Source organism: Manis pentadactyla, chromosome 1 (genome assembly GCF_030020395.1).
Source record: "Manis pentadactyla isolate mManPen7 chromosome 1, mManPen7.hap1, whole genome shotgun sequence".
NCBI lineage: Eukaryota > Metazoa > Chordata > Mammalia > Pholidota > Manidae > Manis > Manis pentadactyla.
This window is the reverse complement of record NC_080019.1, coordinates 70,035,325-70,061,451: the sequence shown is the minus strand read 5'-3', so window position 1 is coordinate 70,061,451 and position 26,127 is coordinate 70,035,325. Positions and strand designations below refer to the sequence as shown.

At 40.1% G+C, this 26,127-nt stretch overlaps 1 protein-coding gene across 2 annotated transcripts in view; it reads right to left on the bottom strand.

Annotated features, from left to right (window-relative positions):
* RASA2 (RAS p21 protein activator 2) overlaps window positions 1-19,186 on the bottom strand; it is a 163,153-nt gene extending 143,967 nt beyond the window's left edge. For both annotated transcript variants that reach the window (XM_036877287.2, XM_036877288.2), the window contains exon 1: window positions 18,961-19,186. In XM_036877287.2, coding sequence (XP_036733182.1) covers window positions 18,961-19,099 — 139 coding nt within the window. In that variant the 5' untranslated portion in view covers window positions 19,100-19,186. The remainder of the gene's footprint in view (window positions 1-18,960) is intronic.
* Window positions 19,187-26,127: the final 6,941 nt, after the last annotated feature.

Here is a 26,127-nt window from a genome sequence, read left to right as displayed (position 1 = left end):
CAATATACAGATTTGATGCAGTCCCTATTAAATTACCAATAGCAGTCTTCAACGAATGACCAAATAGTTCAAAAATTCATATGGGAACACCAAAGACCCCAAGTAGCCAAAGCAATCCTGAGAAGGAAGAATAAAGTGGGGGGGATCTCACTCCCCAACTTCAAGCTCTACTACAAAGTCATAGTAATCAAGACAATTTGGTACTGGCACAAGAACAGACCCACAGACCAGTGGAGCAGAATAGAGACTCCCGACATTAACCCAAACATATATGGTTGATTAATATACAATAATGGAGCCATGGACATACAATGGGGAAATGACAGTCTCTTCAACAGATGGTGCTGGCAAAACTGGACAGCTACATGTAAGAGAATGAAACTGGATCACTGTCTATCCCCATATGTAAAAGTAAATTCAAAATGGATCAAAGACCTGAATGTAAGTCATGAAACCATAGAACTCTTAGAAAAAAACATAGGCAAAAGTCTCTTGGACATAAACATGAGCGACTTCTTCATTAACATATCTCCCTGGACAAGGGAAACAAAAGCAAAAGGAACAAGTGGGACTTTATCAAATTGAAAAGCTTCTGTACAGCAAAGGACACCATCAAAAGAACAAAAAGGTATCCTACAGTATGGGAGAATATATGCATAAACGACAAATGCGATAAACGGTTGACATCCAAAATATATAAAGAGTTCACACACCTCAACAAACAAAGAGCAAATAATCCAATTAAAAAATGGGCAGAGGAGAGTGAGCATCTCTGTCTTGTTCCTGATTTCAAAGTAAAAGCTTTCAGCTTCGCACTGTTCAGTATGATGTTGGCTGTGGGTTTATCATATATGGCCTTTATTATGTTGAGGTACTTGTCCTCTGTACCCATTTTGTTGAGAGTTTTTATCATGAATGGATGTTGAATTTTGTCAAATGCTTTTCAGCATCTATGGAGATGATCATGTGGTTTTTGTCCTTATTTTTGTTGATGTGGTGGATGATGATGATGGATTTTCTAATGTTGTATCATCCTTGCATCCCTGAGATGAGTCCCACTTGGTCATAGTGTATGATACTTTTGATGTGTTTTTGAATCGGTTTGCTAGTGTTTTATTGAGTATTTTTGCATCTTCGCTCATCAGAGATATTGGTCTGTAATTTTCTTTTTTGGTGGGGTCTTTGCCTGGTTTTGGTATTAGGGTGATGTTGGCTTCATAGAATGAGTTTGGGAGTATTCCCTTCTCTTCTATTTTTTGGAAAACTTTAAGGAGAATGGGTATTATGTCTTCCCTGTATGTCTGATAAAATTCCGAGGTAAATCCATCTGGCCAGGGTTTTTTTTTGTCTTGGGTAGTTTTTTGATTACCGCTTCAATTTCTTTGCTGGTAATTGGTTTGTTTAGATTTTGTGTTTCTTCCTTGGTCAGTCTTGGAAGGTTGTATTTTTCTAGGAAGTTGTCCATTTCTTCTAGGTTTTCCAGCTTCTTAGCATATAGGCTTTCACAGTAGTCTCTAATAATTCTTTGTATTTCTGTGGGGTCTGTCATGATTTTTCCTTTCTCATTTCTGATTCTGTTGATGTGTGTTGATTCTCTTTTTCTCTTACTACGTCTGGCTAGAAGCTTATCTATTTTGTTTATTTTCTCAAAGAACCAGCTCTTGGTTTCATTGATTTTTTCTATTGTTTTATTCTTCTCAATTTTATTTATTTTTTCTCTGATCTTTATTCTGTCCCTCCTTCTGCTGACTTTAGGCCTCATTTGTTCTTTTTTTTTTCCAATTTCGATAATTGTGTCTTTAGACTATTCATTTGGGATTGTTCTTCCTTCTTTAAATATGGCTGGATTGCTATATACTTTCCTCTTAAAACTGCTTTCGCTGCATCCCACAGAAGTTGGGGCTTTGTGTTGTTGTTGTCATTTATTTCCATATATTGCTTGATCTCTATTTTAATTTGGTCATTGATCCATTGATTATTTAGGAGCTTGTTGTTAAGCCTCCATGTGTTTGTGAGCCTTTTTACTTTCTTTGTACAATTTATTTCTGGTTTTATACTTTGTGTTCTGAGAAGTTGGTTGGTAGAATTTCAATCTTTTTTAATTTACTGAGGCTCTTTTTGTGGCCTAGTATGTGGTCTATTCTAGAGAATGTTCCATGTGCACTTGAGAAGAATGTGTATCCTGTTGCTTTTGGATATAGAGTTCTGTAGATGTCTATTAGGTCCATGTGTTCTAGTGTGTTGTTCAATGTCTGTGTGTCCTTACTTATTTTCTGTCTGGTGATCTGTCCTTTGAAGTGAGTGGTGTGTTGAAGTCTCCTAGAATGAATGCATTGCATTCTATTTCCTCCTTTAATTCTGTTAGTATTTTTTTCACGTATGGTGTTGTTCCTGTATTGGGTGTATATACACTTATAATGGTTATATCCTCTTGTTGGACTGACCCCTTTATCATTATGTAACGTCCTTCTTTATCTCTTGTTACTTTCTTTGTTTTGAAGTCTATTTTTTCTGATACTAGTATTGCATCACCTGCTTTTTTCTCCCTATTGTTTGCATGAAATACCTTTTTCCATCCCTTGACTTTTAGTCTGTGCATTTCTTTGGGTTTGAGGTGAGTCTCTTGTAAGCAGCATATAGATGGGTCTTGTTTTTTATCCATTCTATTACCTGTGTCTTTTCATTGGTGCATTCAGTCCATTTATATTTAGGGTGATTATTGAAAGACATGTACTTCTTGCCATTGCAGGCTTTAGGTTCGTGGTACCAAAGGTTCAATGTTAGCTTCTTTACTATCTTATCGTCTAACTTAACTTACTTATTGAGCTATTATAAACACTGTCTGATGTTTCTTTATTTCTCTCCCTTCTTACTCCTCCTCCTCCATTCTTCATATGTTGGCTGTTTTGTTCTGGGCTCTTTTGTGTTTTCTTTTACTGCTTTTTATGGGTAGTTGATTTTATTTTTTGGCTTTAGTTAGTATTTGGTTGGTCTGCTTTCTCTGTTGTGATTTTATTTTCTCTGCTGACATCTATTTAGCCTTAGGAGTGCCTCCATCTACAGCAGTCCCTCTAAAATACCCTGTGCAGGTGGTTTGTGTGAGGTAAATTCCCTCAACTTTTGCTTGTCTGGGAATGGTTTAATCCCTCCTTCATATTTAAATTATAATCATGATGGATACAGTATTCTTGGTTCAAGGCCCTTCTGTTTCACTACATTAAATATATCATGTCATTCTCTTCTGGCATGTAAGGGGGCCTTACGATTAGCATGTATCATGTGGGGTGGGGCACAGAGAGAACCGCACAACACAGAGAAGACAAGTAGTGATTCTACAGTATCTTCCTACGCTGATGGACAGTGACAGTAATGGGGTTTGTGGAGGGGACTTGGTGAAGGGGGGAGCCTAGTAAACATAATGTTCTTCATGTAATTGTTGATTAATGATACCAAAATAAAAATGAAAATGAAAATAAAAATAAAAATAAAAAATGGGCAGAGGAGCTGAACAGACAGTTCTCCAAAGAAGAAATTCAAATGTCCAACAGACACATGAAAAGATGCTCCACATCACTTGTCATCAGAGAAATGCAAATTAAAACCACAATGAGATATCACCTCATACCAGTAACGATAGCAACCATCCAAAAGACAAACAACAACAAACGTTGACAAGGTTGTGGAGAAAGGGGAACCCTCCTACACTGTTGGTGGGAATGTAAATTAGTTCAACCATTGTGGAAAGCAATATGGAGGTTCCTCAAAGAACTAAAGATAAAAATACCATTTGACCCTGGAATCCCACTTCTTGGAATATACCCAAAGAATACAACTTCTCAGATTCAAAAAGACATATGCACCCCTATGTTCATCACAGCACTTTTTACAATAGCCAACATATGGAAGCAACCTAAGTGTCCATTTGTAGAAGAATGGATAAAGAAGATGTGGTACATATATACAATGGAATACTATTCAGCCATAAGAAAGAAACAAATCCTACCATTTGCAACAACATGGATGGAGCTTGAGGACATTATGCTCAGTGAAATAAGCCAGGTGGAGAAAGACAAATGCCAAATGATTTCCCTCATTTGTGGAGTATAACAATGAAGTAAAACTGAAGGAAAAAAATGGCAGCTGACTCAGAGACTCCAAGAATCAACTAGTGGTTACCAAAGGGGACGGGTGTGGGAGGGTGGGTGGGGAGGGAGGGAGAAGGGGAGGGAGGGGTATTATGTTTAGTACACATGGTGTGGGGGATCATGGGGAGAACAGTGTATCACAGAGAAGGGACATAGTGGATTTCTTGGCAACTTGCTGCACTGATGGACAGTGACTGCATTGGGGTATGGGTGGGGACTTGATAATATGGGTAAATGTAGTAACCACATTGTTTTTTCATGTGAAACCTGCCCAAGAGTGTGTATCAATCATACCTTAATAAAAAATTAAAAAAAAAAAAGAATACAGGAGCCCAGTTTGAAAAAGACATATGCATCCCTATGTTTATCGCAGCATTATTTACAATAGCCAAGAAATGGAAGCAACCTAAGTGTCCATCAGTAGATGAATGGATAAAGAAGATGTGGTACATATACACAATGGAATATTATTCGGCCATAAGAAGAAAACAAATCCTACCATTTGCAACAACATGGATGGAGCTAGAGGGTATTTTGCTCAGTGAAATAAGCCAAGTGGAGAAACACAACTACCAAATGATTTCACTCATATGTGGAGTATAACAGAGAAAAAACTGAAGGAACAAAACAGCAGCAGACTCACAGAAACCAAGAATGGACTAACAGTTACCAAGGTGAAAGGAACTGGGGAGGGTTGGGTGGGAAGGGACGGATAAGGGGGAAAATGGGGCATTACAATTAGCACACATAATGTGGGGGTGGGGCATAGGGAAGGCAGTACAACACAGACAAGACAAGCAGTGACTCTATAGCATCTTACTACGCTAATGGAAAGTGACAGTAATGGGGTATGTGGGGGGGGACCTGATAATGGGGGGAGTCTAGTAACCATAATGTTGTTCAAGTAATTGTACACTAATGATATTAAACAAAAATGAGGCATGAAAAAAAATCTGTCTTGGTGTTGATAAGTTTAGAGTAAAATTAAAATGCTATTATGCCATGTAACTATATTTAAGACAATCATACATACTGTAAACACATCAAAAGGTCTTTCAAATTTTCTTATAAAGTTTAATTGCAAAATAAAAGGTGCACATAATTTTGAAAACATATATAATATAGCAAGTTAAATGAATTCATTTTGGAGACAGTTCTGAATTTCAATATGACCTTTGTACTTGACAATCTGCACATCCTTAGTCTCAACCTCCTGCATAAAAAGAGGTAACTATAATGTTTCAAGATTGTTGTGAGCATTAACAAGGTCATGTAGTAACCACAGTGCTTAGAACAGAGTAAGCACTAGGTAATACTAACTAGCAGCACTCTTCCTTGGTTAGAGATTCCTGAAAATAGCATCTGCGCATAATTTCCTTCATCCAAGCATTAGGTCCAAAACAAAGATAAATCTGTAATTTAACAAATGGATACAGCAGAGGAACACATTTATTTTTTAAAAATGAAATTTTTATTACAGAAGTAATACATTTTTGTTATGGGAAATAGATGGTTAAAATGCCTGGCCTTCCTATACCTCAGGCTTCTCATCTCTAAAATGAGGGGTTTGAACTGTATTAGAGGACATAAATTGGGGGTTAGCTAGCCAGAGATTTATGTTGTTTGGCCTGCATAGTATTAATATAGTATCTAGAAACTGGGATAGTTAATAATAAACCCCTATTTCCAGTTTCTCTTTAATAAATAAAGATCTGGCAACATGCTTCTGAGCAGAAACTAGACAGGCACTCCCTTACTAAATCATAACAGTCCCCACCCTGGCCTTATACTTTATGCCTGGTCTCTGTAGATGGGAGTTGCAAACCCCTCAGCTAATCTTCTAGGTTCTCCATAGCTTTAAAATTCTGAGAGATAACAGTTGAAATTTAAAGAGCATATCATAATACTGATTTCAAATGTTTTTAGATATTGCTGCCTATTGCCACTTTCGTGTGATGAACACCCTAAGAAGTAGATATACATTTTTATTGAATTAATTGTTCATCAAGAAAACCATGAGCACCACTACTGCTTATGTTACAGCCCATGCTTAAAAGAGCACAATGGGCCAGGCAGCATATCAAGTCATCCAGTCTTTTCACAAGCACTTTTTGAAAATTAGAAAAAGTACTATTTCCTATTTATAGAAGAGGAAGCTGAGGCTCAGAGAGCTTAGGTGATTACTAGAAAAGTAACAGAAAACCATGCTTTCAACATGCTACATTATCCTTCAATTGATTTCTATATACCCAATAAATATTTTGTATAAGATAAAGAACTCTCACACACAGATAAGAACTCTCTTGTTCATTTATCTTTAGTTCTCAATGTAGAAAGAACAGAAGAACTGCCCTGATCACACATGACTTTCCAAAGAGTCGCATATTCACCCTCTTCAGAGTACAGTCAGATCGCCTCAAGAGTGTAGTAGCAAAAAGATGGGTGGGGAGGTAGGGGCACCAGAGAACTACCGAAGAGAAAAAAGTTACATAGCTGTTATTTCCCTCCTTAGTTGGCACCCTGAAATGGAAAGTTGTACATTTGTCATACTGTTCAGGCAAAGAACAAGAAATGGTATGAACAGAAATATGGTGACTGCTGGAATATTTACTGCTAGAAATCAACTGAATGATAAATGATAATGTAGCATCTTGAAAGCATAGTTTTTTGTTACTTTTCTAGTAATCACCTAAGCTCTCCGAGCCTTAGCTTCCTCTTCTATAAATTGGGAACAGTACTTTTTCTAATTTTACAACGTGCTTGTGAAAAGATTGGATGACTTTGTATACTGCAGAAGGATTTTCCAATGCATAAATTAAAATGATCAGACAACTGGATTAAGCAATTTTTTTCACTTCTAGTGAATGATAATTATCTTTCAAAAATATAATCCAAGATTCTACAACCCCACTCAACAGATACTTTTTTAAAAATCAACACATTACATGATTCTTATGAGAAATCTGGTTCTGCCTAAGAACAGGCACTATATTAACCTGGGACCTGAAGGTTGAAGAATTATTAATAAAGTTTCACTAACACTGCACTCCTATTCCATCATAGAAATAAGGTACCATGCAATCATTAAAGTGCCTAAAAACAAGGTAATACCACTGAGCAAGCACTTGAGTAGGCAAAGGACTCCAGGAATCTAGTATATTTCAGTGGTTAACATAGACTCAGTGAGCCAAGAACTGTTCTTGTGGCTATCAAACCTGAACGATATGTAAGTAGAATTCTTGATAAAGGAAAAAGTCAAGATTAAAGCATAAACTGCAAAGCAATTTCTCAAAAATGTCCTACTAGGTAAGCTGCAACTCCTCAGTGAGGAAGTCTCACAGAACATAATTAGGGGCCTGTTGTTTTACACAAATTATGTGCATAATAGTTATCATACAGGTATCTATATTGCTATCATATTAATCACCTCTGACTGAAGCTTAGTCCAGAACAAGAAGTTAGGCAACTATTGTACATGAAAAGGCAAGTTTCACAAAGTACTGCAAGGAAGCGTCCATGTATAATATAGAGGCACGTCACTAAGTTGCGGGCAGGATCTTCCTGTGGTTTGCCTTACCCACTTCTGGTTTCACTTCTGAACATGTGCTGATCCCTAAGTTCCCTGCAGCCCCCACTCAAGTAGCAAACCAAACTCTGAAACACAAATGGTAGGAATCTCTCCTAGGATAGGCCAACGGTTCCTAAAGCTACATGAAGCTGAGCAAGGCTCCTCAGCTGACCAAGAGAGCCCAGCATGGCAAGTAACTGAAGGGCCCAAAGCCAGGTGGTGGCAGAACTAAGGGCTACACAGGCAAGGCATATATGGAACATGACTGCTATTTCTGGTGATGATAGCATCCAGGAAGACAAAATAGGACCCATTATCTAGTGTTTCTCGGAAAAAGTGGCACCTGAATATAAAGAAGCTTCACGCACACAGGTGCATGTACAGGTGTATGGGTATGTATGTGTGTACTCTAGGACAGCCACTCACAAGCACAAACCCACATGAGCAAAGTCAGGCAGACAGATGAGCAACATGTTTTGTGACTCCCCTAACAATACTAAAGATAAATTTTTATAGCATTCCAACATTCTAATTTTATATAAAGTAAAATAGATATTCAATTACATTAGGTCATAACTAACTTAGGGATAATTATCAACTTCTTGACAACTTACATTGCCTCTAATTGTTCTAATTACACTAAAGATAAATTTTTATAGCATTCCAACATTCCAATTTTATGTAAAGTAAAACAGATACCCAATTACATTAGACCATAGCCAACTTAGGGATAATTATCAAATTCTTAACAACAGAAATATGCCATCAGTTCTTTCCAATTCACCATCTAACAAGTAACTTGGTAGAGAGAAGGCCATGGACTCTGGTAACTTAATGAGTTTCTGAAAACCTGGCTCTGCCACTTTGAACCCTGAGCAAATAACTTTTCTGTCTTTTTCTTTGCTAACGTAGGAATAATAATCTTCATGAAATTGGGTTAAACGAAAAGCTTTGCAAAGTGTCCTAACATCGTACCTGTAGAAGAGTAAATAGTAAATGTTAGTTCACTTCCCCCATCCACTAAGAAAATTTTATATAAAGTAAAATTGTCCAAATTCAAAAGTAAGAGGTTCTGCACCACTCACACAAAGGATCAAAATTATTCTTTTTACTACAGTACTCTGAAACAAAACAGAATTTTTTTTAAAAGTCAACTTTTTGAACACAATTGATGAAAACAGGCAAAGCATATGGGAATTCACTATACTATTCTCACAAACTTTTGTTTGAAAATATATCAAAATAAAAACTTACCAGAAATACTGACAGAAAAGTTGACTTTATTTCAATGTGCAGTCAAAATGTTAAAAAGCCTAACTAACATTTGGTTATCCTTATTTTCTTCAACAGTAAGGCAAGAGAGGCTCTCACAGTTTAAGATTAATATTGTATCAAATTCTTTTTATATAGTCATTTTTTATAACATAACTAATACATAATTACTCACTGTAGAAAATTAAACCCTTACAAATACAGTTGATTCCCTTTGTCACCAGAGGTAAGCAATGTGGTACATCTTTTTAAATCTCTGTGCATTTTCCCTTATACATGTAGACAAGATAAACATATTACATGTATCACTCTAACAGTTTGCTACTTTTTACTCAACAATAAGTCTTGAAGTTCTTTCCTCTCATACTACAGATGCACCTCATTCCTTTTAGCTGAACAGAATATGTTATGAACATATTACTTAGCCATTTTCCAACTAATGGACACTTAAATTGTTTCTAATTGTTCTGTTTTACCAACAGGGTAACATGAAACATCTTTGTATATACCTCCTCTGTAAATGCATTAGTGTTTCTGTGGGGGAGATACGCAAAAGTACAAACGCATAGGTATATACATAAATTTTTAAGATATTGCCAAAATGCTCTCCAACACTCCTTTACCAATATAAACTCACAACAACAGTGAGGAAAGTACCTGTTTCCCTAAACTCTCACCATATATTGACATCAACAAGCTTTTCTTTTTTCACAAACTGATGACTTTTAAAATTTTGTATTTCCCTAATTAAGCTTACCAATATTTTCTTATATTTACTGACCTTCTGTACCTCCTATTCCTGTGAAATGTCTATTCACAAAGACATTTATTTTTTTCTTGGCATTTTTCTAGTAGTTTTCTTTTTAAAATTTGTATGAACTTTTTATATTTTCTGGACACTAACGAACAGAGGCACAGCACAGAGCATAACAAGTTAAGAGTTAACAGAATGGACTCTAAAGCCAGTGTGTCCAGTTTAAATATCAACTCCACTACTCAGTAGCTGTTTGATCTTGCTCAAGTTACTTGGTTTAGCTATTCTGTGCCTCAGTATTTTCATCTGTAAGATGTGCATAATAACTGTACTCACAGTTACCATGAGGGTTAAATTAATTACTATGCTTAAAATGCTTTAAAAGTGCCTGGTACACAAGTGTTCTGTAAGTGGGGGGATATGGGGGTGGGTTTGGTCTGGATTTGATGCAAATATCTTCTCCCAATCCATTGTCTGTCTTTTTACTCCTGTTTATAAGTCTTTTCACTTACCTTTCCTCAACCAGCTCTTCTTTTCCATCTCTATTCTAGTATCAGAAATCAAAAAAGTAGATGAAACCAACAACTTACTACCCTCACTGGATCTCACAATCAACCACTCCTTAAGAATAAACACAGGTACCAAATGATTTCTAGAGCATAACAAAGCAAGAACTGAAGGAACAAAACAGCAGCAGACTCACAGAACCCAAGAATGGACTAACAGTTGCCAAAGGGAAAGGGACTGGGGGGTGGGGGGTGGGAAGAGAGGGAGAAGGGGAATAAGGGGCATTACGATTGGCACACATAATGTAGGGGGGGGCATGGGGAAGGCAGTATAGTACAGAGAAGGCAAGTAGTGACTCTATAGCATCTCACTACACTGATGGACAGTGACTGTAATGGGGTATGTGGTGGGGACTTGATAATGGGAGAAGAATTTAGTCACCACAGTGTTGCTCATGTACTTGTATATTAACGAAACAAAAAAAAATTGAGAGTTCTAGATGACAGTTGGTCCCACAGTTTAAAAAAAAGATGTATTTGTGTCATTCCTGTCAGTTTATAAATCATTCACATAAGTATCACCACTATGCAACAAAAATCCTATTTTAATCATTTTAAGAAATCCTAAGAAAAATAAATAAATAAATAAACAAACACAGGTATGAGCCAAAGCATCAAATTTTTAAAAATATTTCCACTAAAAAAATAGCTCTCTTACTTCATAGAGCAGTCCCCCAAATCAGTTAGAAGACTGATAATCCCAAAGAAAAAAGGATAATCAAAATAAACAGGTTCACCAAAAAAATGGAAATAAAAATACTGAGATTCTCAAAGTGCAAATTAAAACTATAGACTAGACATTCCTTTTCATCTTAAGACACCATTAAAGATCAAGAAGTTTAAAAATATATACTATGTGGGTGTGAAGAAATAGGCATTTATACTGCTGGTGGGAGCACAGATTGCTATAGTTCTTTGAAAAGCAATTTGGCATTATCTTTATAAAATTAAAACCACACATACATTCATCAATTTAATATCTAAGAATTTATCTTACAGATATACACATGCACTCCTATTAAAGATGTTATACCAAGGTTATCTATTACAATAACAGTTGCAAGAGCAAAGAAAGGAAACAATCTATATGTCCATCAGTGGGAACTAGTTAAATAAACTGGTATATCCAGATGATGAAATATTAGACAGCTGTTAAAAAACTGAGGCAACTTCCTATGTACATGGATATGTAAAATCTTCAAGTACTATTAAGTGTAAAAAAATCAAGATACAAACACTGTGTATATTTTGGTATGATTTGTACATTGATGAGAGAGATATAAATATTCATACATTTATATTTATAAATGCATAAATAATCTCTGTGAAGATATACAAGAAACTGGTAATGCTTGCTTCTGGACAGGGAATGAATGGATAGGGGACAAGAGAAGTAAAAACAAAAAAACAAACAAAAAAAAAACCCTTACTTTTCAATGTATGCTCTTGTACCTTTTGAGTTTTGTGCCAGGTATTTCAATTATCTAATCAAATAAATAAATAAATCTTTTAAAAAAATAAATTAAAACCTCCCTTTCACTACACTGGATTTTCTGCTGGTACCCTTTAAATGGCCATACACAATAGGTTGCTATCATTTAGGTAGTTTGTGACTAGTCTTCAACTGGCAAAAGCAGAGGTTCACCATCCTAGCTGCCCATTAGCACCCCCCGTGGAACATTTCAAACTACAGATGTCCAGGTACCATCCTGGAAATTCTGATTCAGTTGGTCTGGAGTAGATCTTGGCATGAAAATTCTTAAGTTCACAGGTGACACTGATGGGTAGTCAGGCCTGAGAACAGCTGAGTTAGAGCACAGCAGAAACAGGTAAACATTCAGGCTCAATCTTCACCTCGGTCACAACCACAGTTCCATCACTAATCCTAAACACTTCACAAAGTTCTACACAAGAAGCATATGCGTGTATGGACAGCACAATGAAAATCTATTACTACCACCTGGATTTACTAGATAGTAATCTTCACACACTAAATGTGGTACATATGCAGCATTCATACTAATGAATTCACCCTATACAGCATTTTAGAAAGAACTCTGATAGTGTGTGGACTAGTGCCCAATAGGCCATTAACTGTGTGACACTTCAAGTTTCTAGGTGTCAACTTCTTCATTTGTAAAATGAGGGACAGAACAAGATGTGCCATCTACCTTCCAGCTCTAAAATACATAATTCTCTAAGAATACAGGTGTCTAAGAGCAACTACTGCTTAGCATAGACTTTAGGATGACTAGTAATGACTGACCTTTTTCATCCTATTCACAGCTTAGACCCAATTCATAGTCCAGTGGGCTAGTACCCTAACAGACACTCAGATATCTACTATTTACTGCTGAATAAATTAATGATTACAGAAAAAACATTTTTAAGATTCAAACAATCTAACCTTAAATATTTTTAAAGTAGTATACCTTATGCAAATCAGGTATACATACATTTAAACATTAAAATAAAAGCATATGATGTACTGTCTTAAAGCAAATGGTTCAAGATAAAAAGCAGTAATCAAAGACTTAGTGTTAGAAGGGATGTAAAATACCCACATCCAAACCTTTCATTTTACAAGAAAATGGGAGCTCAGCAAAGTTAAAGAATTTGCCCAAAGTCATTCTGTCATTATAGATATCCTTAGAACCAAGCTCACAGTAAAAATTTGTCAATTATTGTTCACTAATATTTGTATGTATATTGGTATAACCTTATAAGGTATATTATTTTAGCTAGGGATTTTTTGATGACTAAAATGACATACAAAGCTAAAGATATATTAATTTTTTAATGTATATAAAGTTTCTTAATTTAGTCAATGACTATGTAACAAAATTGTTAGCAGCTTTAAAAAGAGCACAGAACTTTAGTAGATAAAACGTGTAATCTGATATTACCAACCAACTCCATAAAGCACATAAACAAGGAAATAGGATTAGCATCCATGACTAAAGGATAAAACAATAGTTTATTTAAGCTACATTAGTTCCACACTCTCTTAAAGTCTATTCAAAGAACTTAGTTAACAAAAACAAAAAACACTACGAACTCATTGAGGTTTACCTCCTGTCTTCCTGAGAGCAAATGATTACCAGACTGCTCTGCAAACTTTACAAATAACTTTTTTCTCTCATTTCTACCCATCTGAAACATGTATTCTTCCTCCATCCTAAATAATTCATCATCTCATTTCAAATTTATGACAATAAGGAATTCTTGGTATGAACAAACCTTTCTGTAATCTTTCCCTCTTTCTATTAATTCATTGAATAACTTATTTCAAGTATCTGATAATACTTCTTAGCATAAACTTTTTAATCTTTCTCAATTCTACTGCATGATCAATAAAATGTTTTGATTTATACTTTATTACCAAAAAACCAAAACCTACCATAACAAATAAAAAGTTAATATATATGACTATGAGATTTTCTTTTTGCCAGACTCAGAACAAATCTGCAACAATATTCATGTAATATAGTCAGGTAACAATAGTCAAATCCCCTAATAATAAGCTATCAAAAAGACAAATACCAAATGATTTCCCTCATTTGTGGAGTATAACAATGAAGCAAAACTGAAGGAAAAAAATGGCAGCCAACTCAGAGACTCCAAGAATCAACTAGTGGTTACCAAAGGGGACGGGTGTGGGAGGGTGGGTGGGGAGGGAGGGAGAAGGGGAGGGAGGGGTATTATGTTTAGTACACATGGTATGGGGGATCATGGGGAGAACAGTGTATCACAGAGAAGGGACATAGTGGATTTCTTGGCAACTTGCTGCACTGATGGACAGTGACTGCATTGGGGTATGGGTGGGGACTTGATAATATGGGTAAATGTAGTAAAACCACATTGTTTTTTCATGTGAAACCTGCACAAGAGTGTATATCAATCATACCTTAATTAAAAAAAAGTAAAAAAAAATAATAAGCTATCAAAGCATTTAGAAAAATTTAATATTTTTTTCTAATGAGGCAACTTTGGCACCAGTTCAAATCTAAGCTCAGCTGGCACTGTGATTTTGAAAGGGATGAACTTCCTGCCACAGACCCATGTAGTTTCTTTTAATAATACTATTATCTTCTAGTTTGTTTAGCTGTAAAATTTACAAAACGCTTTCATATCTGGTTTCTCAAAACTTCCTGAGGATAACAGAGAGCTACGGCATCTTCCAAAGGCTTATTCTGTCATAGTGTAACTAAGACAATTAAAAAAGAAAAATAAGAATATTGAGTTCTACCTTGGAAGAACTCATAGTCTAATGGGGAAAATAAATGATCTCTGAAATGTGCTATAATGAAATGGACAAGAAATTATGATTTCCCAGCAGTATAACAGCCCCAACATTCTCTCCAGGGGTGGGGACAGCAGTGCCCCAAAGAAGGAGATGACATGGAGAAGGCTTTTGAAGGGTGAGCAGGAGTTCCCTGACATAAATATGAGGTGAAGGAAAGAAGAAAGACATTCCCAGGTAGAGAAAACAATATACACAAATAGCTAGTGATGAAGCATTATTCCCATTTTAAAGATGAAGAAGACAAGCTCAAAGGTAAGTGAGCTGCCTAAAGTCATATGAATAATTAACAACATATGATACACAATACAGGTTTTCTGATTCTAATCAGGTTTGTACACCAGGAAAAGCCAGTACATGTTAGACAAGAACATCAGATAAGGATTAGTTTTTATTTCCTTTTCTACTCCTTCCTCAGAGATGGTCCATGTCTGACCCATCTCCTGGAGAGGGGAGAAATATTTGAAGAGGATTTATTAAATCCCGAAATCAATCTTGTGAGATAAAGTGTTTTTACTATACCCACTTTACATACAAGAATACAGAGGCACACAAAGGTTAACAAAAGTTGGAAATAAAGCAAAGATCATACCCAGGTGATTAACCTATAAACTCAAGCAATTAATCAGACCCCTCAGATCCTATTTTGCCAAATAACCCTAAGTCATTCTTTACCTGAAACTATCAGGGAGACCAAGTGAGCTTTTGGGACACATCATGATCCCACAGCTCTCACACTGTACCACACATCTCACTCTTCACACAACTTGTCAGATTTTGCTCCTCCCTTATCAAACTGGTTTCCCTTGAGCACATAAAGTGGTGTGTAAAGTGGCACGGACTCTTTCATCAACGTTTTTATAATCTGATTTAACTGGATGAGAGCAAGCTTAACAGAAAACAGTAATCAAAAAGGACGATACCACGAAATAACAGGATGAAGCCAAAGTATAAAGGAGAAAGCTCTAATCGCCCTCTTTTGCTGGGTGGGGAGGGGAGCAATGCAAAAGTGCTTCAGGTGCGCGAGCATACCTGCCACTCACTGCACGTTAGGTATGGACCAAAGGATGGAGTCTGGTGTATATCCTTAATTTTCCCTATCAAGAGTTCATTTGAACTCTAGGACATCCAACACCCCTTGAACCTTAAGGAGGCAGTACATTTGGAACTGCTGTGGTTTCCTAGGGCATTAAAATGACCTAGGGAATTGGGAATCAGCATATAAGACAAAATATTGTCAGCAACACTGGATTTGCTAATGTGAATTGATTGCTTGAAAATGACCACAAATTGGTTTTCAATCTGTCCATCTGGGATTTTACCTTGTGAAGTATATGGGAAAATCAATAAATACTGGAATGAAACCCCTGAAGGTTGTGGAATATTATTTCCGGAACTTTAAAGATACAAATTAATCCATCCTTACTTTTTGCTGGTATGATTTGGAATTGAAGGGTCCTACCCAAGTCCAGGAAAATGAACATTTCCTATTAGGCTCACTTTCAGCCCTATGGATTTCTAATTCTCCAGATCGGAGGCTCTCAATCAGCAGTTTGGAATCTACCAACACATCTCTAAGCTGGTGGGGACTATCAAGTTTTCTCTAGGTCTCCCCCGTATGATGGAAGAGAAGGCTGACATGGTTCCCTCCATCCTCAGATGGTTTAAATATCTTCATGACTGTCAGAACCACCATTATCCCATTTCTGTGACTTTAGTACCTGTTAAATGACTCTTCCAGGCTCCAAGCCGCAACCCTGCAAAACCCACATGTCAGTTTCAGAGAAACAGAAAACATCTCTTTAGTGTTGTGAAGGTCAACCGACTCTGGATTACAGCAGTTGAAAGAATGGGAAAGAAACAGCACTCAATGACCAGAGCTATAAACTGAGCAATCCAAGAAAAAAGAAGACGCTGAATGAATTAATAGGCAATACTTTAACTCTGGTTAAAGTGGTAATGTCATTCCCAGGGCCTGGATAATCAATCTCCAAGTCGGGGTAGTGGGGCAGCTCTAAGCATAGAAACAAAGTTGTTTTTTATTTAGGCCCAAGTTCACTCACACTGATATCCCTTACTGTGGTATCTTTGCAATGGAGCAGGTGAAAGTGCAGGGCACCTAAGTCCTTCTGGAAACTGCCTAACCCTAACTCTCAATTCCAAAACAGATGTGTATGTAGTTCCATGACATGACCTGCAGCTATGCAAATCAGTAAGGCGCCAAAGGACTGTGCCTAGCATCAGGTGATACTAAAGTGTAAATGGGTAAAAATTTGGAAAATTAGATCAAGGGGGAAAGTCGGGCCCATTTAATAGTTTTCCCACATATTAGAGATATTCAAATATTAAGTACAAGACAATCTAAATTCTGAAGAGATTTTATACCCTAGAATGTTAGGAACTAAAATCTTAACAAGATCTACTACTCTGGTATCATTTTCCAGATTTTAAGAACTGTAATCTCCTAAGAGCTCTAGGACTACTTCTGGGAATAAAAAGGTGAAAAATGTAACATGACTGTTTCTGAGGTTTAAGAAAATCCCAAATACTTGAAAAGGGGGAGGAACCTTAAAAGAGGAAAGTGGGAGAATCCAAACTATATCAGTAATATCACTATTCAGGAATGTAAGAATATAGTAATTTATCCTCCATTTGCCCCATGGTCCCAAGCACATAAACCTGTGAGAATTATGCCGGGGCTTGACTGGGCTTACCCCACCTTATCTATAAACATCCCGACCCTCCCCCAAAGCAACAGGCCGAGCGGATCCGCCACAATAAAAGGCACGACGCTGCTGCACCCCACCTCTCTCTCTGTGTCTGTCTCTCTGCTGCCCTCTCTCTCTCTCTGTCTCTGTGTGTCTGTCTGTCTTGCTGCCTTCTCTCTCTCTCTCTCTCTCTCTCTCTCTCTCTCTCTCTCTCTCTCTCTCTGTCTCTCTGCTGCCCTCTCCCTCTTTGTCTCTGTGCGTCTGTCCTCCTGCTCGCTCGCTCGCTCGCTCTCTCTGCGTCCCACTGCTCTCTCTGCTGCTCCCTCTCTCTCTCTCCCCCCACCCCCCTCTGGAGCAGCCACTCTCTTTCAGATAATGAAGTCTCTTGCGTGGGCCCGTGTCTCCTGAGTCATTCTGGGTAAGGAGGGTCGCGCGGCGAAATACCCTTTCAAGGAAGAGGGAAGTTTTACATCCTGTGCAACAAAGAGCATTGTTAGCTATTTTAATGCAATGCGATTTTCTTCATACAAAGCAAAAAGTACTCCTCATAACTAAGGGTTATTTACATAAAATATGAGGTACGTTTCCAACCTAAGGATGCTGAATAAAGAAAATAAAACTGATTTTCGACAAAAACAAAAATCAGTTTTATCGATATATCTTACAAACAGGGAAAAAAAAGTTTCTTCTAAATAAACTACTGTAAAAAAATGGGCAACCTGACGCCAAGGGGTCATTTCTTAAAAATAAAGATCCAAACGACTGAATTCAAACGGTCTCTCTGGTTAAATGCTCAGAGCCTCTGAGCAAAAAGTCTGTAGTAAGCCAACTAGTGAGGCTCGCTCACAACAGTAACACTTAAATGCATGAGAAGGAAAGGAATTAAGTGGGTTAAGTGAGGGCTGGATGACTGTGTTGTGAGACCTGCTCACAGGAAGCCACTACATCCTGCCTCAAGTGCCTGTCAGTCACGCCGTCTCCCGATTCAAGTCCCCACCGCAGTGAGGTGGGGCGAGTACAGGTGTCCGGCCCCGAGTCCCTCCCCGCACGCTCGCTTGCTCGCGGACACCCGGTGCGGCGGCCACTCGCGTCCCAGGGCGGCCTGTTTCCTCCAGCTCAGGGCGCCTTTTCAACCTCCCACAGGCTCGAAAGCCCAGGAAACAGGCAGCCCCCTCCTTTCGGGCCAGCCCCAACTTCCCCGCCCTCCTCGCCCCCCTCCGGCCGCGCCTCCTGGCAATTACCACTCGGCTCCCACCTCGGGGCCGCTCCCCTGCGCCAGCAGCCGCCCGGAGGCCTGCGTCTGAGGGCGGCCGGAAGCGCCTTACGCCCCCGGCCCGGCCGCCCGCGTGTGCAGGCCGAGGCGCGGAGCCTCACGCCTCACGCCAGCGCCGCCCCAGGAGCGCCCCCATCCCGGGCAGATCCCCTGCTCTTCACTCCCTCCGCACAGAGGCAGCCCCAACCCACGCCGCGCCGTCGAGGCGACGCCTCCCCAGAGCGGCCCTCTCCCCGCCTCCCCCGTGAGAGTCCTGCCCGCGCACCTCGCCCGGCCCCGGTCCTTCCCGGCTCCGCGCGCCCGCCGCCCCCTCAGACCCCAGCCGCCGCCGCCGCTGCGGTCTGGGTCTCCTCAACCGGGACCTCGCTTACAGATCTTGCCCCGCAGGCTCTGCAGCACGCGGACTTCGCGACTGTCCTCGTTCCCGGCCTCGGGCTCTGTCGTCGCAGTCGCAGTCACCGCCGGCGCCTCGGAAGAGGCCGCCGCAGCAGCAGGCGCCGCCGCCGCCATGGTGCCGCCCGGCCCGTGCCGCAGCCCCGCCGCCTGCGTAGCCGGCGAGGCGGAGCCCAGCGGGGGCCTAGGCTGGGGCCGCCGCGCGCCTGGCCCCGCCCCCGCGCCGCGGCCCGGCTCACCCCGCCCCCACCCCACCCGGGCCGCACAGGCAGCCCCGCCTCCCCGAACCCGGGCGGCGGAGGCCAACCGAGCTCCTGACTCTTTCCTCTTCTTTGCGGCTTAAAGAGCCCAAGGTCTCGCCATGTGTAGCTTCAGGTGTGGCTCTGAGCAGCCTTGAAACCCCAGTACCGCGGGCCTCCCGAAATCCCCAAATCCGCTTGGGAATTAAACTCCCCCCAACAAACGGACTTCCACATCCCGTGATGCGCAAGGGAACCTCCCTGTGAGAAGAAAATAAAATGGAATTTGACAGTTCAGTGGACCTCAAAACTACCTTGTTCAAAAGGAACCAAGAGGTGTATTAGAGACTCCCCCAATAATATCCACGTGCCCTCTACCCCAATCCACACACCACACACACAAATCCTACCTTTAAGAAAGAACACTGTTCTGAGAAAGCTGGTTCAATAAAGGGTCCCGCCTCCCCAATAAGTGGACTTGTGAAAATGTTCATTGACACTAGGAAATTTGTAAATCTTTCACTGGTTGTTAGCTCTGTTTCAAGGGAACTCTTTACAGTGAGTAAACTGCATGAATAATACCCTGGTAATGTGATGAGGAAGATGATTTCCTGGTCTTGAGGTTGTTAACTGCGCTGCCCTAAGAAAAAACTGACAGGGGAGTTGTTTACCTGGGCAACAAAAGGAATCAGTCTGTCAACAGATATTTTTCCAGGGTCAGAGATAGCCTCAGAGACCACACAAGGGTCAAGATGAAGAGAGCCCCAGCCCTCCAGCAGCTCAGTCTGGGGGTTACCAGGAAAAGAAGAGAGGCACTGGGACAAAAGAGCTGAGATGAGGAAAGAGGGGAGTCAGGCAAGGCCTTCCTGGGGAATGCGCTGTGAATGAAGACAAAGGGGGAAAGGCAGAAATGTGGAAGGAGTAGAAGCCCCTTGAGCAAAGGCTGAGCAGCCAGAGGGAATGGCTTTAGTACGTGCCTGTAACTGAGGAGCGATGCTTCCAGTTCTGTGTGTGTTGGTGATGACCTATACGTGGTTTTCACACTTTGGAAAAAGTGAACGTACCTTCTCTTAGTTGGATGTTTTGCTGTCATTTCAAACAGTAAATTTCAAAACTTAATTCCCTACCTTCCTTTCCGAAGCTGAGTTCACAATCATATTCTGGTATTGGGGCTAGAAAAGTTGACCCTTTAAAATTCCTTGTCCTCGTACTGTTTTCAGTTGCCACATCCTTCTGATTCTGCTGAACTCTGTTCTCTCTCTTCCTTCCTTTCCATTCCCTGTCATTGTCCTTGTTAAGTTCATCCTTCGTTGAGTAGTTTTAACATGTTATAGTTTTTTTGTTTTTTGTTTTTAAAAAGGCATGAGCTTATGAGACAGACTTAGGTTGGAGCCTGAGTCTACTTTTACACGTGTGATTTGTGCAAGTTACTCAGCCTTTTTCACCTGTTTTTTAAACAGTAAAATGGGAATGCTGTGTTTACTCTTCCCTCTTCACAGGTTATTTTGGGGATTAAGTGTTTACTGAGAGCTAGGCACATAGTAGGATTAACTCAGTAAACGTTGCCTCACGCTCTTGACTGGGACGCTTATCATAGGTCTCCCATCCCTCTCATTCCTTCTACAGAAATTAATCTCCCTAAAGCAAAAATTGGAGTTTGTCACTTGTCTGTTCAAAAAAAAAACGTCAATGGCTTCATTCATCCGTTCAAGTGGGGAGCAAGCTACACTACAGGTCATGAAGAGTGCTAGAAATGACTAAAGAATAAAGTTCAAATTCCTCAGGCAAGTGTTCAGGGTTGGGACAGGACCCAGCCTATCTAATTCCTCTTACCTCCAGCCGCACGAGCCACTTTACCTACCAGCTTGACTTAACAGAGGGACCCTTCCTCTTGCCTGGCCAAATGTTACCCCATCTGTCTATCTTTCTCTCACAAACAGAGGTTTTTATTTGTACCTTTTGGTGCCATTGATCACTTTGTACATGATATTATGTACCTTTGTACTTGTTTATCTCTTCTCTTAGATTTTTTTTAACTCCCTCAATAAATACCTCTTGAATGAATGGATTAAATCATATTAGCTCACTTACTTCCTCTGCTCTGCAGACTTGAAGTTTTCCTGTTTTGAAAATTTAGATTCATATTTGTTATTCATTATCATATGTGTCCAAGTGGTTAACATAGGTATCATAAACTTTAATAACACATCATATAATTTGACATTAAAAACTAGTTCTTAAAGGCTTCTTGTTTTCTTTAAAACAGCAATATCTGTACCAGTTTCTCCTGATTTCCCTTCTTTTTCATTAGCTTAGCCCCAAGGCCATAACTGTATTATTAAATCGTTACAAAAGGTATGAAAACAATTTTACATGAAGTAACAAAAAGTGAAGTCTCTTTTTATTTTCTTCCTGTCTTCCTTTCACAGATTTTAGATTATCACACTGTTTTGCTAAAACTCAGAAACTCCATTTTTCCTTCATCCAAAATCATTCCTAATTCTGAATAAACATTTAAGGACATAAATATTATTTTACTAATAACTGGCCTGCTTTGCAGAGACATTAGCAGAGTTAATGTTTCCTTTATGTAAAATATTTGGGAAATAAAATTTTGTAAAGGCTAATAAGATTTAATACACTCCCAAGTACAATTACAAGAAGGCTGTACATCTCCCTCTCTTTATTGCCCTTGCATTGTGTTTTAAATTCATCTAGAGTTCCTCTCATTTCTTCATGATATTTAGTAACTGGAACGATATTGCATCATGCACAAACTTGCACTTCACTTCCTTCCTCAAATTATTAATGAATGTGTTTAAAGCCAGCACTCCTATTTCTACCCCCTCTATTCTGCTGAGCAACCATTCACTACTATGTCTTTTCCTATTTCTTCACCGGTTTTTAACCCATTCAGTCATTTTTGCCCATAAACTGGCTTGCCTCACGGTGGCTGCAGTAGGAAAACTGCATTGCCTGTTAATAAAAATATGTCCTGCAGCTAGAAACTAATTCCAGAACTTGTCAGTTATACTACACTGTCTTGAATCAGTGCCCACCAACGTATAACACGACAATATAACGTATATTCCCTGGTCCTGAGTTTATTATTTTCTTTCTGATGAGTTGGGGAAGAGAAATGTGCTTGCTTTTTAATATTTAAACTTGGATCATGTTCAGAGGGCTGTATATTCATGAGGCAGAACTGTTTCTGGTGACCTGAGTGGGGAAGGTAAGTTCTTGTGGTCATTGTTGACTTAATCTCCCCATTCATCTCATAAGAGTACAGTTTGTATACCAAGCATTATGCATTCAGTTGCATTGTACAAACAGCCTTTAAATCCAGAGTTTTTATTTTTGATAAATTTGGAGTGGTGGAAAGTGAAGCAAGACCTTAAACATTCAGAGTATTTTGCAGAATGCTCAAAATATACTTTTAACATTTTACTGTAAGATCAATCAGGGCCATAACAAGGATGCATCCAAAAATGTGGACATGTTTTATCCTGTAGATTCCAGTTCCTCCATTAAAAGTATTTTCAAATTTTCTCTGCTCCTGGAGGAGGACACCAAGGCCTGAGTGTTGGAGCACCAACATCATAAGGGACAGTCTATGCCCTAGACTAGTCTGACATCAGTTATTTTCTAGCCTCCCTCCTTTGAACTTGATGGCATATCCACTTGATGGCACTTTTCTTGTCATTTCAGACAGACAAAACAATGGGTTTGAAAAGAAAATTGGGAAAGTTAGACAATATGCACTTGTTTCATCTGCTATACTGTACTCAACAAATCATCTGGGCAAATTGCTCATTCACCATGAACCCTGAAGACATGCTCCATCCAGTTGGACCTGAGGCCATGGCCCAGCTGATTTTCATGTTCCAAAGACATAGCTAAGGTTCCCTGAGGCTGAGAACCCTCTCCCTCATCTGGCTGGCATGCACTGGAGTTGGCACCTCCAGCTGTCAGTGAGGGAAGATGGGGCAGGAGACCCACCTGGATGTACTCATGGTAGGTTAGAGATCGATGTGCCACCTCACAGTCCCCTCCCCAGGGCCATGGAAAGAGTGGAATGGTGGATGGGCAGATAATATCCTGGTGTTTTTCCGAACTCTGAGGGGGGAGAAAGGCAACTTGGATAGAACTGGAAAGGAGCTGGCTACAGAGCTGGCCCAAAGCCCCCTCTTGCAGTAAAGTTCAGGTTGGGGAAAACATCAGTAAGGAGAGAGATTCAGCAATACAAGTCTAAGAGGAACTTCTCTGAAAAGTATCTCTACCCTCTGGGGGAAAAAAAAAAGGAAGTAATAGTGTATTGAGTGCTTACTCTGTGTCAGACTCTTCATGTAGACTTGTACAGGTTGATATTATTGTTGTTTATTATTGTTTTTACATGTGTGTTATTCCTGTTTTATAAATGATGTCTCTGAGCACAGAAAGGTTAAAGGCTCCCACAGGTCAGGCAGCTAGTAAATAGGTACCTGGCATTTGAACTGATGTGGTGTGACTGCAGCATACATCCTATCACACCACCCTGATGACATCCTGGGAAGATCCTTCTCCTACTGGGCAGTTTTACCAGTGGTGAGGGTTTGGAGAGCCCACTTCTGAGAAGTAGTACTGCTCCTGATGGTGACAGCAACCTCTGAGCATTCCTAGGGTATTTTGGAGGTGAAAAGCCAGTGGGGAGTTTAGCCCCAGAGCAGCAAACCTGGCTCCGGAAGAGAACCATAGGAGAATCTTATTTGAGCAAAGAAAGCACAGGTTACCCCTGGAGACAAAAAGGACTCCAGAAGGAGGGGACCTGACTGAAGGAGCAGGGCAGCTGGAAGGAGGAGCAACCAGTGATTCCTGCTCTAGCTATTGTATATTGTATTGCATAAGCAGAATTCTGTGGGTACAAAACAAAACAACTGTATTTCCCCCTCCAAATCCTTTTCTCCCTGCTTTGGGTGAAGCCTCATGCAGGTTCCACTTCTTGTTCAGTCACTTTTAATTATTTAAAAAGAACCCCTCCTGTGTCAGTAATTTAAGTGTCCAGAATAATAATCAAAACTTCTCTTCCCTGATTCAGATGTGACCCAGTCTGGGAAGGGAGGGTGAGATTGACTTCTTGCCTTTTTCCTGGGCTCCTTCTGCTTTTGCTGAGGTTCCTGACTCTTCGGAGATGCATGGCAGTGGGGTAGGCAGGGCCCAGGAGAGGAGGGGTTGGGGGATGACATAGTCTTTGATGACTTGTCCTGGCATGATCCAGCATTGCTGCTCTCTGAGCTTGACGATGCTCAGAGCAGCCTTTCTTTCATGAACCACTTATGTAGGTTTCCCAGGGAGTCTCTGTTTTGAACCTCAGTTCTGACCATGTCTCCTCCAGCTAACAGCTGACAGCTCCAAACATGTGGCTCCTAGACTTTCTCAGGCCACCCCTCTGCTGGGTCAGTCCACCTGCTCTTCCCCTTTTGGATGAAGCCCTTTAAATGAAATCTCCAAGTCAGTCCCTCCTGGGAATCACAGCACTCTCTGTGGTTGGGAAGCTCCTTCCCAAGGCATTGTCCTTTTTCTTCCTCCCTCTCTTTCACTCCTGCTCTGCTTTCACCCATTCTGCTGCCACAGGGCAGTAGCCTCAGTCTTTTGCCTTAGATTTTTCAGGCCTGTCACAGTCTACTCTGAGGGGTCCCTTGGAGGTCACTTTCACTTGTCCTGATAAGCAGAAACAGCCTCTGGGCCTTTGCTTGTGAGAAGGGCATGGAGAAATGCCACAGCATGGGAACAGCCTTTTCCCGAAGACTTTCCTATCCTTTTCCTGTTATAGGCCAGAGTGGGGAGACAGCTAAAGCTGGCCCACAGAACGGGTCTCCCGAATGCTTTCAGATCCTGCACAGGTGGTCTGGTGTCTCATATTAGTGCATGAGGAGGCACCCATAGTGCTGTCCTGCCACACCAGGGAAGTGGGGACAGAGAGGCTGACCCTGCCACATATTACCCCCAAGCAGTGGAAGAAAGTAACAGACCTTTAAGTACACTGGCTAGGGAAGGCTTGCCCAGCTTTTAGAAGGTACTGGACCAGAGACCCTCTCTGACTTCCTCAGAGGGTGAGACATGAGGGATGACGGGGTTCATGTGGCTGGAAACCTGAGATTGGCCCGGCAGGGTGTCAAAGTCGAAGCCACTCCTGAGGGGCCCTGGTCCAGAGGATCTCATCCCTAGGACTCATGATGCCTCAGAATCTGAATGACTGGATCTTTCTGGAGATAGCAGAGTGGATGACTTGGCCTGGTATCTGTCTTCTGGGGGCTGGGGTGGGGTCGGGGTGCTGATGAGGATGGAAAAGATACCAGGGAGGGAGAGTGAAGGTTAGATGACCTGAACTCAGGAGGTGAATTCATAGGACTCGCTCTCCAGGAACAGAGAAGAAATGCTAACCTTTATGAAATACAAAATTCACTGAACACCAGTAACCACAAGTACCTGCATCTAATTTAAGTTTAAAAATGTATTCTTTTGAAAAACTTTCTTTTATATAAAAGTTTAGGCTTATATATACCCTTTACCCAATTCTCCAAATGTTGACATTTAAAAACATTTGCTTTTTGCTTTGCCATCCGCTCTCTCTTACCCCGTCTCTCTGCTCCAGAACCATTTGAGAATATGTAGCCCCTCTACCCCTAAATACATCAGTATATGTTTCCTAAAAATAAGAGTTCTCTTAAGTGACCTAGTACAATGATCAAAATCAGGAAATTAACACTGATACAATATGTTAGTTAATCTACAAACCTTATTAGCTAATCTACAGACTTTATTGCACAATTGTCCCAATAATGATTTTTATAGAAAAAGAAAGTCCTGGATTATGAGTTGCATTCAGCTGGCATGTATCTTTACTTTGTTTTAATCTGGGACAGTTCT